Genomic DNA, 22,062 nt, shown 5'->3' on the forward strand with positions numbered 1-22,062 from the left:
TCAGTAGTTGTTTCGTAACGCATGGCAGAATCTGTTAAATATGTCTACTGTGGACTTCCGTAGCTATCAGGAAGTCTTCGCTTTGCGCATGCGCATCACGTAAAGTTTTTTTGCATCGGCTTTCCATGTGTTTTGTGGGAGAATCTGCTCTTACAGTCCAAATTGTTGAAACGTAAGGCATCGTATTCCTAATTATGGGAGGGCAGGCAAAGGCTAAAAAGAAAAACAAAGCAAAGAAGAAAGAAAATCAACCAAGCAATGGTAAAGTAGTGATTACTATAATCGGATGATGATGTCCTGTTATTACCATGAAAAAAAAATCACCAAACTTGATGTACCTCAATTTTACAACTCTAGATACCGGCGTAGTAGGCTTGACACCTCAGGAGAGGATGAAAGTGAGAATGCATGAAAAGGCAAAGAAGAAAACAGCTGCCAAGTACTCTGTTGACCAATTACTAGAAAAGGTTACTGCACAGCAACTGACAGAACACAACAACCTTAACATGAACCGTTTTCTCCATGTTCATTTGATCATGCCTTCCTATGTTGTACAGACTGAAGAATGCATGGACAGTTTTGACTTTGAGATGGCTGGACTCTACTGTCAGCGTGCCCTAGACGTGGAGTCCACAAACCTCCAAGCTCTTGACATGCTGGGACACATCTCCTTAGAGCTTGGAAACACCGAGAAAGCTAAAGAAATATCCTTTACTGTGGGTTTCATCTTTTTTCTACTTGTTCCTGGAGCTTCCTTGACTGATCATGCACGTTTTTCTGCGGGCTGTGGAGCTCAGCCCAGATGTAGGTCACAGTAAGTATATGTACCTGGGACAGCTCCACACAGGTCAGGAAGCTGTTGGCTACTACACCAAAGGAACACAAATCCTGCTCTCCGCATTGGACGAAGAAGCACAGACCACAGTGAGTGCACGCTGATTAAAATACATGTCCGATATTAAATCAATCGGTCTGTCCATTGATCTATCTATTTTATCCATTTATCATCTATTCATTCCCTTCATCCATTTATCATCACCCAGATTCCGGTACATTCTACATTTCTGCCGCAAGGTGGTGCTGTGGTGCGAAAGTATTGCTTTACCTAAATATAATCTGACGTGATGGTTGTTGAAAGCTGTCGTAAATTATGTATTTGGTTAGAACATACTTAATGCATATTTTGTTAAACTGTGATTTTCTGGTATTTTAAAACAGGCCCAGGCGGAAGCTGCCACGTCTGTCGATGATGATTCTGACCTCCCGACGATGAAGGATGTTAGCACGGCCTACTGCTCCATCGCTGAACTTTATCTAACCGATCTCTGGTAAGTGAGAACATGATATGACTAAATTGGACATCGCTAAGATCTCCTCATTCCTCCAATTTTTTTTAACGAGTTGAGATTTGTGGATGTGTGCGCAGCATGGAGGAGGGAGCCGCTGATAAGTGCAGAGAGTTCATTGAGAAAGCGTTGCAGTATCACTCTAGCAACCCTGAAGGCCTCCAGCTCATGGCCAGCTACTTGTTCAGCACGGAGAAAAATCAGGTCAGGTCATACACGCTCAGCATATTAAAGTAAGAATTTGCTGAGTTAATTATTCTCAGCAAATTGAATCGTATGCCATCAATCAGCAGATGGACACTTGAATTATCACTTGAGCGAGCACACAGCAGGTCATGTGGATGGGCATGCTAATTATCGAGATCTTTCAAGTCATGTAATTGAGAGAGGTAATCAGGAGCAACTAATTGGGATGAAGACAAAATGTCCTCTGAAAAGTCATTCAATTTGTTTTAAAAAATGACTTTTACCTGTTCAGTCAGCCATTAATTTCAAATAATCAGCGTAAGAATTTCATAACTTGGTAGCTCGATTGAGCAAGGTACTTTCTAATTCTCTTCCACTTTTGAAGAATTTCTTGCAAAGTGAGCTCGAGACAGTCCACATATCAATTGAAAGGTCACAGGCTGACCTTTACTGGAAATGTCTTTTCTATGTGGTGATAAAATTATTTTGAATTTGCATTTAATTAAATGCTAATGAAGGGTCCTCCCAACCTTTCTACACACCTTTCTCTTGTTGACATTTTAATTTCACATTAATAAGAAAGAAAGTGGAACCCATCCATTGGAGCGGATTTAGTCATGCTTTTGCATGTACATGTCACATTACTGCAAAATAATATTTGCACAAATGTGGACATGACTATGCGGTGCAAAAAAGTAATTTCGTTTTTATTCTGAATTCACTGAATTCCTGGAATAATATAAAATCCTTGGATTATGCTAAAAATACATTTTAAATATCTTAATGATGTTTCATTGGGCTCAGGTCATGTTCGTGTTGGAAAAGAAAATGAACTTCCCGAGACAGTCAACACATTTTTTTAAAGGTTTACCGGAATTGCATCTGAAATAGCAGTTGATATCCTCTAGGGGGCAGGCCGGCTCCATTAACACCATAGCCAGGTTTTTGATGCCTCTACCAGAAACCACTTTGTGGATTTTAATTAATATGATAAAGATGGCAGACTCATTCAACAATGATAGCAAATCACATGTTTATATAATGAGCGATTAGCATCCTTCAATTTCAATGTTGTGGCGTCTTCAGGAAGGCAAAGAATACTTGTTGAAGAGTGTCAAATTGTGGCTGCCTGCCCAGAAACAGACGGAAGCATCCTCCAGCCTAGAAGATGAAGCGCAGGTGAGTTGGAGTGTCTCTTGTCACCAGCCGACGCTTTTATGCCTCGCTTTTATTTATAAAAACAATGCGGCCTAAAAGGAGCGCTTTGCCGCCGGCACAAATACCCATAAGGGATACAAACTAGAAGATAATGAGAAAAAGGATAATGAAAATGTGGAAGCGACATTATGTGAGGAGGGTGCAAATAAAGGCAAAAGTAGAATAATGATTCCAGATGATGAGATTTGAGAAAATTCCATATATGACCTGCGTACATAAATGGAGCAAATGTGCTCATGATGCAACAATCCCACAATGGTGCCATCATTGCGTCCCTTATCTTCCGCAGCAGCTTTATCCACATTCGGACCGCTGTCATCTTCGCTGTGATTAACCGCAGAACGTCCCGTACCTTGAAATTAGATCTTGCCATTATCGGACGTTGTGCAGGATTTGTGCTTGTGTAAATGTTCAGCGTAGACGTTGCAATATTCTCCTTTTTTTTTTTTTGTCTGCTCTCTCAGCAGATCCCGCCGTATGAATCCCGCATCACCACAACCAAGCTTCTGGTCGAAGGCGAGGAGTACGAGGTAAAAAAAAAAAAAGGATGTGTGCCGAGCTTAAATGTTGCTGCTCTGGTTGTCGCACCGTTTGGGTTTTAGTGGCAGGAGGGCGCCAAAGCACTTTTGCTTTCAAGTGAATAGCTTGGTAGGTGGCAAGGTCATGGCTGGTCTTTATCCCCTCCAGAGTCCCGTGTCAATAATTGAAGACTGGTATTTGCCATGTGGGCCAATGCTGGAGGAGAGAAAGAAGTTAGAAAATCCAGAGCGGTACTCGGTCGAGCAAAGAGTTCCACCAAGGTCGAACAATTATTTACAATGTCAGTCGGACTGAAACAACAAGCTGGCCGAAAACTCCAGTTGAGTCGTAACTGGGGGTGATGCAAACTGGGGGCCAACTGCCATCACACGCTTGGAAGATTTTATTTATCTCATCTATGGGAGGGGGTGTCAGTGCCACAATGGTATGCTCCAAATCAATTTACTGAGTTGATTTTACTTTTTTTTTAATCTTTTTTATTTTGTATTTTTATTATTATTTTTGTATTTTTATTTAACAGTGCAGAAGTCACCAACTTTTTTTAATTTATTTTTTATTAATCAATGCAGGGCTGCTAATTTGTTAGTCACTTCTGACCGTACACATAATTTGTTAGTTCCTCGGAAATCACAATGTCTCATCACTAGCACGAGCTAACAACAACTTTTTATTTTATTTATTTATTTTAATTTATTTAACAGTGCAGAAATCACCCACTTTTTTTCAGGGATCAATACAAGGCTGCTGACCGTACACATAATTTGTTACTTCTTCCTCGGAAATCGCAATGTCTCATCCCTAGCACGGTCTAATAACAAGCTACCTGGTGCCCGCGTCACCATGTTAGCCACACGCGCCTTAATGAGTCTCGCTCAGTGGAGGTGTAAATGAAGCTGGAATGTGTTGCTGCCATGATATCGTCACTACGGCGCACTTGCTCGCTTAATCACTCATCAATTTCTCATATTAATTTTTTGCAGGCTAAACGCTTGTCGGTTCAGTGCAGAACCTCACGCTCATTAGTGTTTGAAGTCAGTCTCTGTGATTTCCGCCGCGCTAGCAGCACTTTGGCTATTTTCTTTTCTGATCCACTGACTAATTTCGCTCACGCTTGTTGATAGCTTTACGGTTATTACAAGAGGCGGGGGTGGGAGGGGGAGGAGGATGGGGGGGGGGGGGCTGTCAGGTGTGGAAGCGAAATGACATCGTCTCAGTTCACAGTTTGTGACATGTCATTTGTCTTCATCCGGCTGTCGTTGTCACCAGCCGCAGACATTTGTGACTGCTTCATAAATAATAACATCAGCGTTTTGCTGCGTGAGCAATGTATGCATTTATATTCATTTACACCTCCCGTGCGGCATTTTTGTTTTGCCATCTATTTCGCAATTTGGAAGCTCGCGGCGGAAATCTTTTATTGTCCGTCTTCGCCCAGTCCGAGGCTAATCCGGATTGAATATGAACACACAACACTCGCAAAACTTTTGTCAGCAAAGTTTTTAGTTTGAAGGCAATCTCTCTTGCTTGTTGCCAGAAACTGACCATTTGTCCGTGTTATCCGCCATCATGTGTTTTTGCGGAACAGTGCCAACGCTTTGAAATATTCACGGGTATGTTTGCCAGATAAGCACGGTGCGTTTTGGAAGAGCAACGGTGTTAAGGGAAAAAACACCTGTTTGTGTTGAGCTCCTCGTCTGATGGGTCCAGTTTGGCTTTCCGCTAATGTGTGACTTGGAACAGGAGTGAATGAAGGCTTTGCCAAAACAAACAAATAAACCGACATTCTCTCAATGATAATTATTTTAATCGCCTAAATTGTATAAAAAGACTTTTGCTATTATGAGTGGATTGAATATCATTTTATTTTAATATCAAGGCGAAAAGTGAAGCTAACTAATTTAGCATGTGTCACGCTTATTTACATTTTTTTATCATTATATTACATTATTTTATATTTATTTATTTATATTATTATATGTTGCTATTATGAGTGGATTGAATATCATTTTATTTTAATATCAAGTCTTAAAGTGAAGCTAACTAGTTTAGCATTTGTCGCGGTTGTTGACATTTTTTGCTCCAAAACGTAGCTTTCGAACGAGTTCCACCTGCCGACGTTTATTTACTTCAGCGTTACTCTTTGTGCGTACGAGTGTTCACGTGTTACAAATTTCGCTCGCCGAGCGATTCGTCTTTCACGCCCCCCCGTTGCTACACGCCGCTAAAATGCTTCCGTTAAACCAAATTGCCTCCCGATTACTCAAAATGATATTAAAAATGGCTTCCTCTGCTACTGATGATTCTTTTTTTTTTTTTTTTCATGAACATAAAGGCGCTGAAATAAAGAGGTCAGAGCTACGTCGCGACTTTGAGGCGTGCGCATTTATCTTTGCTGACCACTTTTTTGTGTTTCCTCCTTTTCAGCAAGCTCACCCCCATAGCGATGCGGATGTATTAATCTTCTTGCTTGTTGTTGTTTAGTGTGAAGCAGCTTAAGAAGATCTGAATCTTTAATCACGGGGCCCCCAGGGTTGACCAATGTAGTTAGGAAGCTCGGCACTCGGCCATGATAGAACGGTTATCGCCGCTCGCTTATCATAGCTCCCGGATATCTCTTGTTCTATTTTTGTTGCTCTTAAAAAAAAAAAAAAAGAACACTTCGTCTAAGGCCACCTCAAATTAATGCGACGGTGAAATAACGACACTGTTATTTCCCAATCTGGGCGAGAATCCATCTGTCATCTTCTGGGATGAAATGTTTTTGTTTGGCTATTTTTAATTAGATATCAATTAATTAACGGCGGCGAGTTTACATCCGATAATTGGTCCAACCGAAATGGGCATTTGCACACTTCCTAACGAGATATTCTCAATTAAGCCGTCTCTCCCTCTGTGCATCCTGGCAGCAGACCTCTTGATTGCCTCCGGAATTTCGCACCATTAATGAAAAGAAAACGCCAAAGAGGAAAGCTGTCGGAATCCGACGGCCATAACAAGAAGCTTGTGTGTCGTGCGTGCGCGCCGACGCTCTCAACTATGCCAGCCTTTTATTCTTGCCCTTCACCACGGGTGATTGGCTAACAGTCGCCTCCAACCTCAAGTTGACAAAAATCAATAAATCATCACCCGGGGCCCTCTCAAGCGCACACAGCACAAGCGCTCGATCCACAGGAAGAGAGTGAGAGCAAAACAAACACAGCCTACCTGAGTCCCCGGCTCTCTTTTCGGTAATAGAACCTCCCCGCAGCAATTGACCCAAACAATGACGCCCTCCAGCAAAAGGTCAGCGAACATTCGACGCCTTTCATAGCTCAAAGGGGCGCCGAAAAAATTCTGAAAAACATGCTTAAGTGGGGAGAAAAGTGGAGTCGGGCTCACGTTGCTGTTTAGATTTATCAGTGGCGAGACGGCCAGTGGATTGACTCCAAATGTCATTAAATAGATTAAAAAGGCTATCGGGTGGAGCGGCTAAAGTGCCTATTGATTGCGCAATAAGCACTGCTGAGCGGGTCTGTCGATGGCGATGCCCGCTGTCTTGTTTTTGTATCTACAGCCTCGTCTATATCGGGCCCAGATGCCGATCGGATCCTCACATCACACTGATTGATCTGACTGTTGAAGACATTCAACAGTTTGTGTGTTTCTGCTGGAGGGATGTTTTTTTTTTTTTGTTCTGTCTTTGTAAAGTTCGTTTGCAACTTTTCATTCTAACCGCGTCTCGTTTTATTTGTCTCTGTGCTCAGTTGGCTGTAGAAGTACTCGAGGGGCTCCTGGAAGAGGACGACGAAGTTGTTCAGGTAATCGAACTCGATGAGGATCTGCAAAAGCTTTCATTGAGGAATAATGTTCCAAATATTTATTCCTCCAAGTTCATTCTTTAAGCGGGAGCTATGAGTAACCGTGACAACATTTTTTCATTTTGGTCCACATTTATCATTCTCCTCTCACAGCCAAAAGCAATTTGCGTGTTGAACGGCTTTGACAAGAATTTTGCAAAATAAGGCGTGCATTTTTTTTTTTTAGTTATTTTTTTCCTTATTGGAAAATCCAAACTATCGTGGCTAGTGCAATCTGTGTTCTAAAACACCCAAATTCTTCTCCTATTTTGTTCCACGCCGCACCCCTCCATTTGATTGTTTTCCCCCCGCCCTTCCCCTCAACAGTCAGCAGTCAAGCAGACAGACAAACCACCCACAGAGCAAACATTACCTTTTCGGCAGAGACGGGCGACGCTATCGGGAGTCACTCCACTTGTGTTTTTGCAGCCGACTCGAAATTGCAGTTCACTTTGCCGCTCGGCTGTCCATATTGACTGCTGTTTCGAGCAATTGAGTGCCTGCCGAAATATCAAGAAGGACGAAAAATGTCGTTAAGAATTCTATCATTTTTGTCTTATTATATATAAACATTGTGAGGAGACTTTAAATGAGTCGCTGTGGTCTCGTACAAACATGTCTTCTTTTTTTTTTTTTTTTTCCCCCCTGAGTTTGAAACTGCAGGTTTATTAGCGAGGGGGAATGAGTGGCAGTATTTTGATTCGCTCTCGTAGTCCCTCCGCACTTGAAATCCCCACGGTGAGCAGCAGAGAAAGCGAAGGTGCGCCACTGAGTGTCAAAGAGCAGCGCCGTGTGTCTCCCACACTCTCCCCTCGGGCTCTTCCTCCCACACAAACAAACGCAAAGCCTCGGCTGACAGATTGAGAGCAGTCATCAGGGGGGCTGAACTTTCTAACTTGGAGATTTAGCCGTGACGTCGTGGGCATTTGGCCGTTTGCAAATGCCGACGCGCCGGTTTTAATGCTAAAGTTCTTTGCATCTTTCAACGTGGCTTGTCAGAAAGCTGGAGACGTTATTGTTCCTCCCAAATGTTGTTTCAAAGGTGTTGAGTTGATTCATGAATCTCTTGTTGTTTCTTTGGCGGTGCCGTATGGGAGTTAAGACGGGCCTCGGCTTTGAAGCGACGAGCGGTTTGATTGACAGAAGCGGCATTTATTCAATTGAATTGCGTGCGCCTTTGTCTTGGATTGTGGAAGGGGAAAGGAGAGCTTATGAAAGTCATAATTAGCTCGCTTGGCTGGCTTTGTTTTCTGCTTGAAATTTTTTATTTATTTCTTTTTTTTTTTTTTAAATCTTGAAAGTGTTTTATGATTGTGCGCGTTACTTATCATGGCTGAAAAATATTCCGGGAAATTATTGCCTTTTTTTATTATATAAGTGGTTCTCAAAATTACAATTTCCTAAAAAAATGGACTAAAATTTCCCAAAATTTTCAAATAAATAAATATATATATACGTATATAGTATTATGGAGTATCATGGCACATTACAAAAAATATATATACGATATACTTTTTTTTTTTTTATTGACTAAAATTCACACAAATAACACATTACGTAATAACGCCCAATCATAACAATTGTATTTGTAAATTCTTCCTGACCGTATATCAGTCTTCATTTTTAATAAAGCTGCAAAATTTGAACAAATCAAACATTTAGTCGGGTTTCAGAACAGCCTTTAAGTGCCCCCCCCCCGTGCAACAAAAGCAATTCTTCTTCGGGGGTCTTCCTTGTCAGGAAATGGTTCCTTGATTAGAAATGAAATCCTGCTGGCACTGCCATCTTTTTATCCAACACTGCTGATCTTCTGGTGAGTGTAGCTGCAGGGGGTTTAACTTGAAGCTTCCCACTCAGCATATTTTACAATCATTTCAAATTTGTCATGTGTTTGATAGCAAAGTGGTCAAGGAAATCTGCACCTTCTGCTTTTGACTCCATTGAATCATGCTAATATTTGTTTCATAATGCTTTGTTGGTCTTTGGCATGCCTCCAAGTTCATAGAGAGGTGGAAAAGACTCTTGTGATTACTATTTACATAGTTTTCTTTCAACTGGTTTGTTACATGATCAGCCCAAAAATCTCATTTCAACACAGCTCGATTTTTTTTTTTTTTTTTTTTTTTTTTTTTTTTTTTTTATGTGGGAAGAAGCTGCTTCTGCCTCGTCGTCAGTAATCACAGAATAATAATCCGATTTCCACAAAGTATAGATAGTGTCACGACACAGTCCATATTACATACATATTATTATTCACTCCAATTTTGTCAGCTTCCCAGATTTTGCTGAAATATAACAAAGTGTAATAAGTGTCATCTTCCTCACCGATTCTTGGCAGTGGAAGTTTCCGCTTGATTAATCCAAATGGAAATGGGAATCTGATTACCTCAGAAGCTTGGAGACCCTCGTGGAATGTCGATTTTATTTGTATTTTTTATTTTTTTATTTTGTGTAAGCACAACACAAGTCGCACTTTTAGGGTTTGTTCAAATTTTGCGTTAAACTGATATACAAAAAAAAAGAGAATGGATATTTACAATGTAAATAATTATATTAAAGTCAGCAGCTGGCCATTTCACCAAATCACTCCGAGCGCAGTTTGTTATAATTGTAACGATATCGTCTTTTTTTTTTTTCTTTTCAACTAAGCATAATTCAACCCAACCATAAGCATTTTAATTGAAAAGTAGCGTGAAGCCGGATTGCGGGAGAAAATTACAGGTGCCGTCAATGTGAAAGCTCTTCTTGGCTCTCCCTGAACACATAAATCATACTTTTTAACGCAACGTCGTGTTGCGCTAACATTTTCCGCCGATTTTCTCGCCTTTGTGTTTCCATGAACCGCCTCTCTCATTATTTGACACTTTCTGTATATTTCTAATTGCTCGTTAAATCATTTTGTTGTGCTTCTGTAGTTAGTATAATGATGCTCCTATAGAAATTAGTATTTAAAAAAAAATTTAAAAAATTGACCTTGATTTTCACATTGATGGCAAATCTTTGTAATTTCCATAGCAACCCTGCATCACCTCTTCAGTCCTGTTCTATTCTATTCTATCATTATTTTTATATTGTTTTTAATATGGCTCTAAATAAAGATAGAACACCAATGCTGCAATTTTATAATCCGTATTGGGACTAGCTAATAATGATTGAAAATGATAGATTCTAAACTTTTTTTTTTTTTTTTACTCCGGCAAAAGTCAACCTGATGATTTTCATTACAGCTCAGTTATTGTCCCGAGGGAAATTCATTTGCATTGTAATGCATATTATTTTTTTTTTGGTGCCATTATTTCATGCAATTTTTGTTTACAGATCTAAGAAAGTAGCATCAGCAAATGTGGGCCCCAGTGAGCATTGCAAGTCAGGCAACATAGTGAAAATAATCAAATTGCAATCCCCCTTCTGTTTTCTAAAATAAAAAATAACCCCCCCCTCCCTCCCTCCCTTCATGTGTTTCCCAGGTGTGGTATCTCTCCGGCTGGGTTTGCTACCTGCAGTTAGAGAGAGCCAAAGAGCAGCAAGAAAAAGACGGGAGACAACTCACCGACGTGGAGGAAGAAGAGAGGTCAGCGCTCAAGGAGGCGGCCCGAATGCATTTGACTAATGCTAAGAAGGTGACTCATAAACATCACATTTGTGTTTGCTACTTAGCAGCAAAGCTATGTTACAATACACAAATATCCCCTCCAAAAAAAAATATTGATGGTGAAGAGAATAAACCAAGCGACAGCCAGGCAGAAGCAGGGAGGATAACAACGAAACAGATCGTGATGCCGACGTGTCGGTGTGCATGTTTTGTTGCGTGGGTGGAAAGGAGTCACGATGGCGCACATGAAATCAATTGTCAAGCCGACGTGAAATGGAATTTGAGTCTCAGCCGGATGGAGCCCAGATTCCGGCGGGAGGATCTGCTATGCATTCACGGAGGGACGATAGGAATAGATGAATATATACTCGAAACTACAAAAGCAAATGGGGCAAACGGAGGTCAAAGGTTTTACTATTTGATGTTGCTGTGTGGATTGTGGGGAGGCTTGGACCATGGTGGGCTCATGTCATCAAACTTTAATAAGTTTCTCCAACAAAAATGGGACTGGGGGGACTGAAGTAAATATGTGTGTATTTCAGCTTGTTTTTTTTATTCGAAAGTTACGCAATATTTGGTCATTATCATTATTAATGGCCGTTATGCGCTTTAATAGGGAGTTTTGTGAAATTGTTTTAGTCATGGCCAAGGTGAGTCTGAAATGAATTGTAAATGCAATACTAATACCACACTTGCGGTTGTCATAATGAAATTGAAATACGTGGAAAGTAACTGCACAAAGAACTGGTTTCTTTTCAACTTAAATCCTTAGATTTTTTTTTCTTCTCTACGTTATATAGAGCATGTTGAGAACTACTATATAAATATTTCAATTTGAGTGCTTGGAATTTTAATACAGCAATTTAGTCCATGAGACGTAGCTATTAATCTGAAAACAGCCAAGGTCGAACACGATTTATTACGCCAGTCGTTTTCCCCATCAGACATAATGGGAATTAAATGTATTTGGTTTTGGGTAAAACAATTGCTTGCAAAAAAAAAAAAAAAAGGTTAACTTTACTGTCTTACAATGTAAAAAGAAAACTTTGTTTTTTTCCGTTAGTATAATTGTTTTTGTTAGTAGAATTTTGAGTAGAAAAGTGTTTAAAAGTGACTTTGAAAAAAGGAAATTGTTGATGATGGGCTATCGACTGCCATTTTTTTTTTCTACTTGGGGCTTGTTCAAATCAAGTGTGATATTTGAAACCATTTCTCGCTTTCATTTCACTCGACTCAGCAGCGCTCCTCTCAAGTGTTGCCTAGCAGCTTCTTTTTCTCAAAGCCAACCAGTCATAAAATGTAAATGAATAATATTTGTGGATTTTGACGCTTTTAAATTGAGCACACAATTGATTTTCACTTTGACTCCAATCGCTGACATATCGCATTGCGACTCAACTGCTCTTGCATTCTCCCCCGCCGAATCAATAGCTACTTTTATTCAAACTAATTTATCGATATTTCTTCCCGGTCCACACAAATGAATATCTGACCAATATTGACACACAAGCCAAGAAAAAAAATCCTCAGCTTGCTTTGCTTTGTTCCTTATGATTATATTTCTTTTTCATGACGTATTTTTTTGACGTGTACGACTCCCCCGCCGTACCTTTTGACACGGGGCTGCCATAAACAAACTCCTCGCCGTCATATTCAACCTTATAGATTACGAATGAGCCACTCCACTACTTTTGTCTTTTGTCCTCCATGCAACCTGTGAAACAAAATGACTAAGACTCAACCCTCAAGGCAGCAAGATGCAATTATTCATTCTATCGAGCCCCAGTGGCTGTGAGCGCCGCCAACTTTTATTCGGAGACGATAGACATCTCCGAGGAGTTGTGAGAATGCCAATCAATGTGTGTGTTTTTTTTTTTTATTCTCCCCATTGTGTTGAGTGTGTGATGTGGCGCTAAGGCGGCTGAAAAGGTGGAAGTGTGTTAGACCTTGTGGCTGGATCATGCATTTCCCCCTGTCTTCTTTTTTTTTTTTGCCCCTTAGGAGCCCCGATCTGCGGAGAAAGCATCCTCTTAAATACACACACACACACACACACACACACATGCTGCAAGTGCACATTGTTACGCTCCAAATGAGTTCCCTTGACAGTGCGTGTCAGGATGTTGCTCGGAGCCCGCCTGCTTTTGCAAGACAGTCACACACAATTGTCTCCTCTCTTCTGGACTCGTGACCCTACACTTGTATACTAGCTACTCTTTTTTATTATGCGCCATTACAACTTCTCTTTAGTTTTGTGTCTCTCTTAAAAAAAAAAAAAAAGAAGGGGGGGGTTGTTAGCGTAAATCTCTCTGCAGCCACTCTGCTTACTCTGCATTTGCACGCTGAGAATTACAGCTCTATGCTTCCTGTCCTCAGTGGCAGGGGAAGCAGTTTTATCACCCCGCTCTCCCTTTGAGTTCAGTAATTACACACAAGCGGAGTATTTTACAGAGATAAATCTGCTGGCTGCGTAGGGAACTTTTTGGGCTCTTGCCTGCAATATTTCATTGAGATAGCACATTTGATAGGGTGTCGCATATGTGCTTAGAAGCTCCAAGTGTTTGGGGTTATTATTTTATCCGTTTCCAGTGACGATTAGAATAATTTGGGGGATGGTTAGATTTACCTGTGGTTGGAATTTTGTTTGTTTTTTCATTGGTGTGTATAGGTAGTCCTCAGTTTAGGAACAAAGCACTGGTGGCGCTAGAGTGGGGGCCGCAGGGGAACCGCCCCCCCAAAAATATGCCAGGTGCCATTCCAAATACCGTATTTTCCGGACTATAAGGCGCACCTAAAAACCTCACATTTTCTCAAAAGCCGACAGTGCGCCTTATAGTCCGGTGCGCTTTATATATGGACCAAATTCCTAAATTTAAACTGGCCCGAAACATTGTGTCATGAAATCCATCATAAGTGGCCTGCTGAAGATTATGAATCATGAATCAAAAAGACTATGGATCATTAATTTGTGATTATAAAGTAATTTGTTGCATCTGAAGTTGAAATAAAAAAAGATAAAATGGAGAATGATTTGATTTGGATTAAAAATCTGTCATGATGCATTAATGGTGCGGCTTATAGTCCGGTGCGCCTTATATAAAGACAAAGTTTTAAAATGGGCCATTCATTGCAGGTGCGCCTTATAGTCCGGTGCGCCTTATAGTCCGGAAAATACGGTAATTGATTATTGGGTATTTTAGAATTTTTGCAGGAATTTTTTTCCCCACATTTCCCCATCCGCCATAGGAAACCTATTTTGATTGCTTATTAAAATTATCTGAAGAATTTTTAGGGTATTGTAAAAAATATATATATCCGTTACTAAGCTATATAAAAATTTAATTTTCTTTTTTTTTTTTTTTTAAATTGTATTTGTTGAGGTGTGCTCATTTATGTTGAGCCTGCACATTGGAGACCGCATGCAGCGGCAGTCGGAAGATGTTCTTTTCCCACTCTTTGTGTAACCAAGTGTTCCAACAAAGAAGCTAATTTGCCAAATGAAGGGGAAAAAAAACAGTTTACCAGCATTTTGCGAGCTGTGCCGGGCTTCGCTGACAGCCTGCAAGCTGCTCCCGGATAATTCAACCGTCCGAACTGGCACTTAGAGACTTAAAACACCCGAGCTGCACACTTCCCTTTGCTCCAAGTGGTTGTTTGTTGACATCTTAATGTTGCACTGTGAAATTCAATGACCCAGTGTGAGAGCATGGAAATTCAGAGACACAAAGACTTAATCAAGGAAGGAAATGACATCACAGGAGTGGACCTGACTGGAGTTTATAGAAGAAATATGTTATTGCAATGTTCAAAAATCTTCATATCAATACAGAGACATTTTAATCTTTTTGTCCTAGCTGTTTAAATTTGGCAAATTAAATCACATCTGCAAGAATATCTGAACCTTCTTTCCGTCACTCTCATTTATTTTCTCCCCTTATTTTTTTTGGGTGTGATTTGCAGCTGCACAGCAAGCTCGGCTGTGACGACCAACCCATGTTGGAGCATGTGGAGCAGCTGCTGGGTGAGCTGGGAGGAGAGTTGGAGGGCGAAGAAGCTCAAGTCGGGGTCGATGACGACTATGAGCCAGCTAGTGATGAGGAGGGAGACAAAGAGGATACACCTATGGAATACTGACGACGCCCCCCTTTTTTGGTAGCTATATGTGATGCCAAATTGTTCTTTTGAATTACTCGTTAGTGCCTTTTGATTAGTCAAAGGTCACATCTGTTCATCCGAGAACTGTTGATTCAACGGGACATGTATTTTTCTTCAACAATCTTGTAAAGCCTTTTTTTTTTTTTTTTAATTAGTTTGTTAAAATGGCCTGAAAAAACAAAACTGTGATAGCATTAGCTACATTTGACCCATTAAATTGAGAAAGTGGTCACAATTGGTTATGTTCGGCTGGCACAAATTTTTAAGGTCAGAGAATGAAGCAGCTTCCATTGAAAGTGCAGCTTTAATACCAAAGTGACAGTTGTGTCACTAAAGCGGTCACAAGCGGATTTAAATGATTCACAGTTTGTCATAGCGGATGCCAATCAGCAGCCGTTTAACATGATAGCTCACTCGCGCTATACGGAATATAAAGTACGCGCAAGAAGTGAGATATAACTGGTTTGTGGGGGGAAATTTTAGGATGAAACTCAAATAAACTCAGACAGTTGAACTTGATTTGACCTCCGAATGAATGCAGACTGTTTAATTTTTCAGTACGTTCTGTTCTCCCAAAAAAGAGCTAAGCAGAAAAAAAATCTGAATTGATGTTTGAGTCATATAACCACGATGTAAAAAAAGAAGCGTGTGACCTTTTTGTAATTATTTGGATTTTTGCTCAAATTGGTCTTGAAATGTGATCTAGACAAACACACCTGGGGCTGCTTTGCTAAAACAGACACGGACGAGACACAAATCAGACTTTTTGCTTGAAGAATTTTGTCGAAACTGTTTCAGTTTAGCAATATATACACTCGAATTCAATTAAATGAAATGCCAACAAATTACGCATAATAGATTTTTTTGGAACATTTGGAATTCTGACACTTTTCTGGGATTGTACAGCAAAATAGTGTGATCACTGCTACGTGTTGCCCATACAGAAAAGGGTGATGATAATCTAAAAACCTACATCTTAATTCCAAACTTTGCCAAGTGTTCGACCAAACCCATTTCATATCCCCTACAGACCATTTCATATGCATATCACACACCCAAACATACACCCGCGCCCGTGAATCCTCTTTGAAGGATTCCATAACCGCTAAACGGGAACGTTATCTGAGATGGCGGTCCTGATTGTGTTCTGGCTGCAAGCTGAACAACCTGTGTTGGAATATGAAGGTTGGGATGCGCTGCTCCAATGCTGTGTGACTAAGGAGATGTCAAATAAAGCTGGAGAGGAAATGCACAGATCTGAGTTTCAGATGTGTGATACATTTTATCAACACCTAATGAGATGTGATGTGTTGTTAGGAGTGTTGAGGCTTTTTGCAATGCTGTTTTTGTTGATGTGTGTGTGTGCGTGTGTGTGTGTGGCTTTGAGTGTTTGATAATGCTGCAGGAGTGCAAGCTTGAAGGACCGACTACCTGCAGCGAGGCTGTCATCCAGCATTTGGCTGCATAATTACAACAAGCTCTGGTGTGTCGGCCTTTTCCGTGTGTGTGTCTGTGTGTGTGTGTGTGTGTGTGTGGAAGCGCCTGTGCCGCCTCATCTGCACAGTTGTGTGATTAATGACTCCAGGGGTGACTGAACATGGTCGGTCAGCCCTTTCTAGTTATTCTGAGCTGACCTATTGTGAGTTGGCCATGGTGGACGCACAAAGCCTGGGGTAATCTCCAAATCCTCTCACCTGTACGTCTGCATCAGCACCACCACTGTTTTTATTATTTTTTTTAAATTCCCTGAGAGGGGAGAATGCGCTTTTTTCACAAGGACACACATTCAATCACGGGGAAAGGACACTATACTGGCTAGCTTGATTCTATTCTGGAATAGGGGTCTTGGGACCAAGAGCAGTGACATGCTAATAAATAATGAGATAAAAATAAATAATAATAAATGATAATTGTTATTGTCAACTACAATGTTGACTTGACACGTAATTTCTTTTTAGTAATTTAAATATATAATGATAATAATAATAATAATAATAATAATTGTTGTAGTCAACTACAATGTTGACCTAACATGTCAAAATTTATTTTGATCAACTGGCATTAAAACACATAAAAAAAAAAATCATTATAATTAGTATGTTACTAATTTCACTTCAGCAAACCGGCCGGTCTCATTTTACGTGCTACGTAGCCTAGCGTGTTGTATGATAAAAAAATTATAACGAGGCTCCCAAAAAATTATTTTATTGTAAATTTTAAATGTTTGAGTGTTTTTGTCACTTGTATTTCTATTGTATTTGAGGATAGATATATGTGCATATTTTCCAATTAATATGAATTAATATCGCTTAAGCTAGCAAGGTTAACCGCTATCATCATCCACACGTTGCTCTTTTTTGTACTCTGACCAAACTGTCAGCATTAATGTCACCAACAAAACCCTCATTATTAAGCACCCGATTATTGCAAAATCAATGTTTTAAAAAATAATAATAATAATCCACCATGATGAGATGAATAGAAGGAAGAAAAATCCTGGATTAACAGTTTTGTAATGCATGTATTTTAAGTGCAAATGAATCACTGACAGTTGCACAAAGCAACCACGCACACGCAAATACGCCAACACAGCCGCGGGGTGTTTTCTTCTCGCTGAAAGCACAAGCATGTTTTTTTATAGTGGCTTGGGATCTGTCCATGTGGGTGACTTAATTAAAAAGGTTTACTCCACTTGAAGGTTTTAAAGGAAAACAGTAAGAGACTTCTTACACTGAAACAGTTTATTGGAAATGAGAGGGGAGGGAGGTCGAGGGAAAATCCGTTTTTACAGTCCTTGTCTTTTTTATGACCTTTTCCAAGCATGTTATATATTTGTTTCATTGACATTTGTTTGACGTTGCGAAAGTTCGGAAGTATGCCAAGGAAGAGCCCATTAAATGTTGGTTCGGAGCCCAGGTTTCATTTTACTTTTGTATGGCTTTGCAAGATTCTTCTCATCCTTCTCAGCACATAATGCATCCTAACGACAACATCTTGGCATTTGCACAGATTGCATTTTTATTTTTAAAGGTGACTTACTAGTGAGAATTGATTTTTTTAACTTATTCACTGCCAGCCCGGTTACGAATCGACGTCTATTGGCGGTGAATGAGTTAAAAATGGTGTAGCCCAAATAAAAATATGCCCTCAATCCAACATGCTAATACATTAGCTAAAGCTAATACTATCTACTTTGGCCAATCATTGTGGGTACGTGATCAGTAAAATTTCACCCCTTGTGCCGCCCCTGACAATCATTTGCCATCTTTACCTAAATCTAAAAATCATCTAAAACTTTAATAATCTATTTCACTATATGAAAACATTTTTTACAGTTTTACACCACGAGGGGCAAAAAAATGTCTCTTCCAAGGCTGAAGAGCCTAGTCTGAACTCTTTCCTTTCAATGTCACGCTTTACCTCCGTGCAAGGGCATCTGTCTTTCTGACCCTTCCTCGGTTGCTCTTGAGTGCCAGCGCTCTGGAAAGCTCCACAAAAAAATTGAAATGGAGAAGGGGCCATTTTCTTAGCTGACCATTGACAGGCAGGAAGTGCACGCCAGTCATTTGTGCGATATCCCGGCCGTGACCGTGCATTAATGACATAAATGAAGGCTTGGGTTTGTGACCCATGGGTTCTTCTGACAACCACAGTGGGACGCCATTAATCATGCGACCTTTCGCATATGCTGAGAAACCATTTCCTGCATTGGATGGATTAGCCGGCTGAATGGATGCAGTGTGTTTGACCTCGCCAAAGATTTGCTGTCCTTGTAGCTGACTGACGTGATGGGTTCATACTTGCCGTGAAGCTTAAGGTGATCATTAAATTGCATTTGGATTTGTCTCAAAAGTAGTCCTATTTTTTATTATCTTATTTTAACCTCCAATCGATACATCCCAAAGTCAAAGTCAATGGTGTGTTACAAATGAAACTTTACGGCAGTGAAAACAAACGTTCTTTTTGGATTCTTCCAAGACCTCATTACATCTCCAAATTGACCCTGAGAGAGAAAAAAAAAAATCATTATTTTGACACAGTCTATTTTCTGAAGATTGAATGTGTTTATGGATTTCCGCATTGACACAGTGTGTGTGCTTGTGTGTGTGTGCGCTAATCCATATTGTAATCTTTGCTAGGGACATCTGTCTCTCTGAGATAACATAACCAGAGAATTAGCCAAGCTTTCTTACGACGAGCGTTGCGTCTTACGATTATTAAACCCTAATACACCTCCATCTACAGTTGTGTGTTTGTGTGTGTACTTGTGCAAATAAGTGTAAGTAGCATGCCGCCTGTCATGTCCTTGGGTAACTGCAAATTTTAAGCGTATCACCGAGCCCACGGCCTCTAATCCTTAAATCCATTATAAAATGTCCAACTTGCAGTCTGCAAAAGAAGAGTCTTATGCAAACAAAAAAAAACAATATCAAGACAATCAAGAAATGTGCTAGCGTACTTTAGCGTCAAGGCGTTTTGTTATTCTTTGTCTTGTATTCTGCATCGTGACTTTTTTTGATATGAAAGTTTTAAACATCCCGGAGCAACTCATTTTGTTTGGAGCAGTAGTAGTGCCTCTTGACACAAAAGTGTTTTACTCTTTGATCTGCACCTCAAAATATTCCCCAAAGTAAGCTCAGTGATGTCATTAAAGTATCAAACTGCATATTTTTACTCAAATAACTTTTACCTCTTAAGCAATATTTGTGCACTTTGTTATTGATCGCTATTTAAATTCACTTTGTGAAATAGAAATGGGGATTTCGCTATTGAGCTTTGCAGATAGTTTACCATGTTGTGATAAAGATTTACTTATTTTGATAAGTTAAAAATGTATTTTACCGGTCAAGTAAAACTTTTCACAAACCACACTCTACTCATTTTCAAGGACAGGACAAAATGGCCGCCCCCACTGAGCTGGATAAAAACGGAAGGATTTTTTTTTTCCAGCTTAATTCAGATTCCACAAAGGCAGTATTAATCAGAAAACCATGTTTAGACTAGTGTGGGTGAAAATTCATGAGCCGACTTCCATTTTGGGAGCGGCCACGTCCTACATTGTAATGACCTGGTGAACACCAGCAAAATGTTTAATATGATTATCAAAATTGAATATACATGATGGAAATGAATCATTAATAAGTTTTGGTGGACTATAAAAAAGAACGACATTTTAACAGATGCACTGGTGAGTGTGCAAATGTTTGACCACTTATAAGTTGAATTCATTATTCTTTTTTTTTTTTTTAAAAAGATGAATAACACTGATTCAGATCAGAACACCAAAGGCACTGTATAATGATATTGACCCAGCTACTACACTTTCATTTCAGAAAGAACTTCCCTCACACTGGCAGAGTTGTATTAAAAAGATGTGAAGAATATTGAAGTATAGCAGCCTGTTATTTTATGCTTTCGCCTAACACATTTTGAGGAAAATGTCAAGTGTCTCTCTCACACACACACATACCACAAATGCACAATGTTCCATGAACATCTGAAGCCTTTTAGTGCCATTCTCAAAATCTTTGTCATCATGGTGTCTATTTTTCGTAGAATACGAGCATGCAAAGTGTAATTGTGCCTTTTGTGCCTTTTCTTTAGCACCAGCCGGGGGGTGGGAGCGGAATGCGCCGTTGCTGACCTGCTTGAATTAAAGAGACGGCTTGGAAGAGCACAAACAAAAATAGAGGTTGAAAGCCTTTTTTTTTTTTAACGTCCCAATTTAGGTCGATGAGTCGCCTCAGTAACCAGCGGGGCTTCTTTTTTTTTTATGTATACACAATCACGTCGGTGTTGCCAATCGTTATCCTGCGGCAATCTCTCGGTGGCTGCCGAGGTATTTGACTGAGTGCCAGCCTTAGTTTTTATACCTCATTAATTCACAGGAGAGATTGAGAGAGAAAACCATTCGCTCCCCCTTTCATAAATCAACTCGTGGACACGCACACACACGTAAACATACGTTTCGACACGCCAGCAGGCAAATCTCAAGGCTTCGGAAATGATTTAATCAGTCAATGACAGAAAATGCTGTGATTAATTTCCACGTGGCTCCGGAGTGTTGCTCTCTTGTGTGCTCTTTGTTATAAAGCAGAACTCCTTCACCGTGGATGACACTTATTAACAAGCTCAAGTCATATCTTCGTGTTTACCTCATTTTTCCGGAGGGGAGGGCGAGGGAAAAAAAATGGAGGTCAATCCTGCTCACGGTGGTAGCTCTTGGAAGATGGAGCCAAAAACAACCCCAAAAAAAAAAATCTGGGAATTAAACTAGAGGATAAGGACCGAGAGAGTGGAAGAGATGAGGAGGTTTGATGTTGTAACAGCTGCTAATTATTGCCGCTCCAAATTTCACACAGTCCGTTTGATCTCCTGTCTCGGCGAAAAAGATAAAGATTCCGTCTTGCTCTTCCTAAATTTGCACATGCAATTGGATACTCTGGGTCACAAAATAGACATATTGTAAAAAAAAAAAAAAGAAAAAGACTATTTAATAGTTTGCAAACAATTGTCTGGTCTCTGGAGTGCCCACCCATCAAGTGTGAAATTAACAAATAAACCTTAGCTGCGCTTTTCTGCATCTGTGAGACGAGGTGTTCTGAATTTGCTGGATTGTGACACAATTTGGCTAATTTACTGTCCATTTCGATTGCACCGCCCCCCCCTCCCAGCACGGCATTCAAGCGCCAATTATTTGCCAGCACTTTAGCTCCTCCATTGTCAGGCGATGGCTGGCAATTACGTTTTTATGAGTACGCGCTATATAGCGAGGTATTAGCTAGTAAATTAGCTAGCGTGGCTTCGGGCCAGAAGCGTTCATTTGCAATCTGGATGTGGAGGTCTTCAGAAAAATATTATTATTTAAATAAGAAACAAAAATAAATAACAGAGGTAAAGATAATAAAACACTTGAAGGTTACATCGCAGATGCGCCTCACGCGTTTCACTTTTTAATATTCTCAGTTGTCACATGAGTAATGAATAAATAAAACACGTAGCCTCAAGTTGCTTCTGAAGTTTGAAAATGTTTTTCATAAAATGTTTGCTTCTGAAGTTCTGAATCGTACGACCTCCAGGGAATTTAATTGCGGGACCGCTGCAAAGTAGAGAATTCAGCTAATTAATAGATTCGCATGTATAAGATGGCCGACTGTTTTTTTCAGAATTTTGTGTGTCCATGGTGAAA

General features: G+C 40.1%; 1 protein-coding gene across 3 annotated transcripts; it reads left to right on the forward strand.

The window, feature by feature from the left end:
• The first annotated feature begins 81 nt into the window (after positions 1-81).
• Positions 82-21,456, forward strand: si:dkey-12j5.1 (probable assembly chaperone of rpl4). 3 transcript variants are annotated; one of them, XM_037274492.1, is made up of 12 exons: positions 82-261; positions 358-467; positions 558-704; positions 772-924; positions 1,219-1,328; positions 1,427-1,550; positions 2,619-2,711; positions 3,215-3,280; positions 7,034-7,087; positions 10,594-10,746; positions 14,679-14,870; positions 20,478-21,456. In XM_037274492.1, exons 1-11 carry the CDS (start codon positions 195-197, stop codon positions 14,850-14,852), a joined length of 1,251 nt encoding a protein of 416 aa, XP_037130387.1. In that variant the 5' UTR covers positions 82-194; the 3' UTR covers positions 14,853-14,870; positions 20,478-21,456. The 3 variants fall into 3 exon arrangements, with proteins under 3 accessions (XP_037130387.1, XP_037130386.1, XP_037130388.1); XM_037274491.1 differs by lacking the exon at positions 20,478-21,456 and having other exon boundaries at positions 14,679-16,836; XM_037274493.1 differs by lacking the exon at positions 20,478-21,456 and having other exon boundaries at positions 3,218-3,280; positions 14,679-16,836.
• The last annotated feature ends 606 nt before the right edge of the window (positions 21,457-22,062 follow it).

This window comes from Syngnathus acus, chromosome 16 (assembly GCF_901709675.1).
Source record: "Syngnathus acus chromosome 16, fSynAcu1.2, whole genome shotgun sequence".
Classification (NCBI taxonomy): Eukaryota; Metazoa; Chordata; class Actinopteri; order Syngnathiformes; family Syngnathidae; genus Syngnathus; species Syngnathus acus.

What these genes read in the sequence shown, in the direction of transcription:
- si:dkey-12j5.1 (XM_037274492.1), top strand. Translation starts at nt 195, where the DNA reads ATGGGAGGGCAGGCAAAGGCTAAAAAGAAAAACAAAGCAAAGAAGAAA. An exon ending in AGAAAATCAACCAAGCAATG is followed by an intron (nt 262 to 357) that starts GTAAAGTAGTGA and finishes TTACAACTCTAG; the next exon opens with ATACCGGCGTAGTAGGCTTG. An exon ending in TCAGCACGGAGAAAAATCAG is followed by an intron (nt 1,551 to 2,618) that starts GTCAGGTCATAC and finishes TGGCGTCTTCAG; the next exon opens with GAAGGCAAAGAATACTTGTT.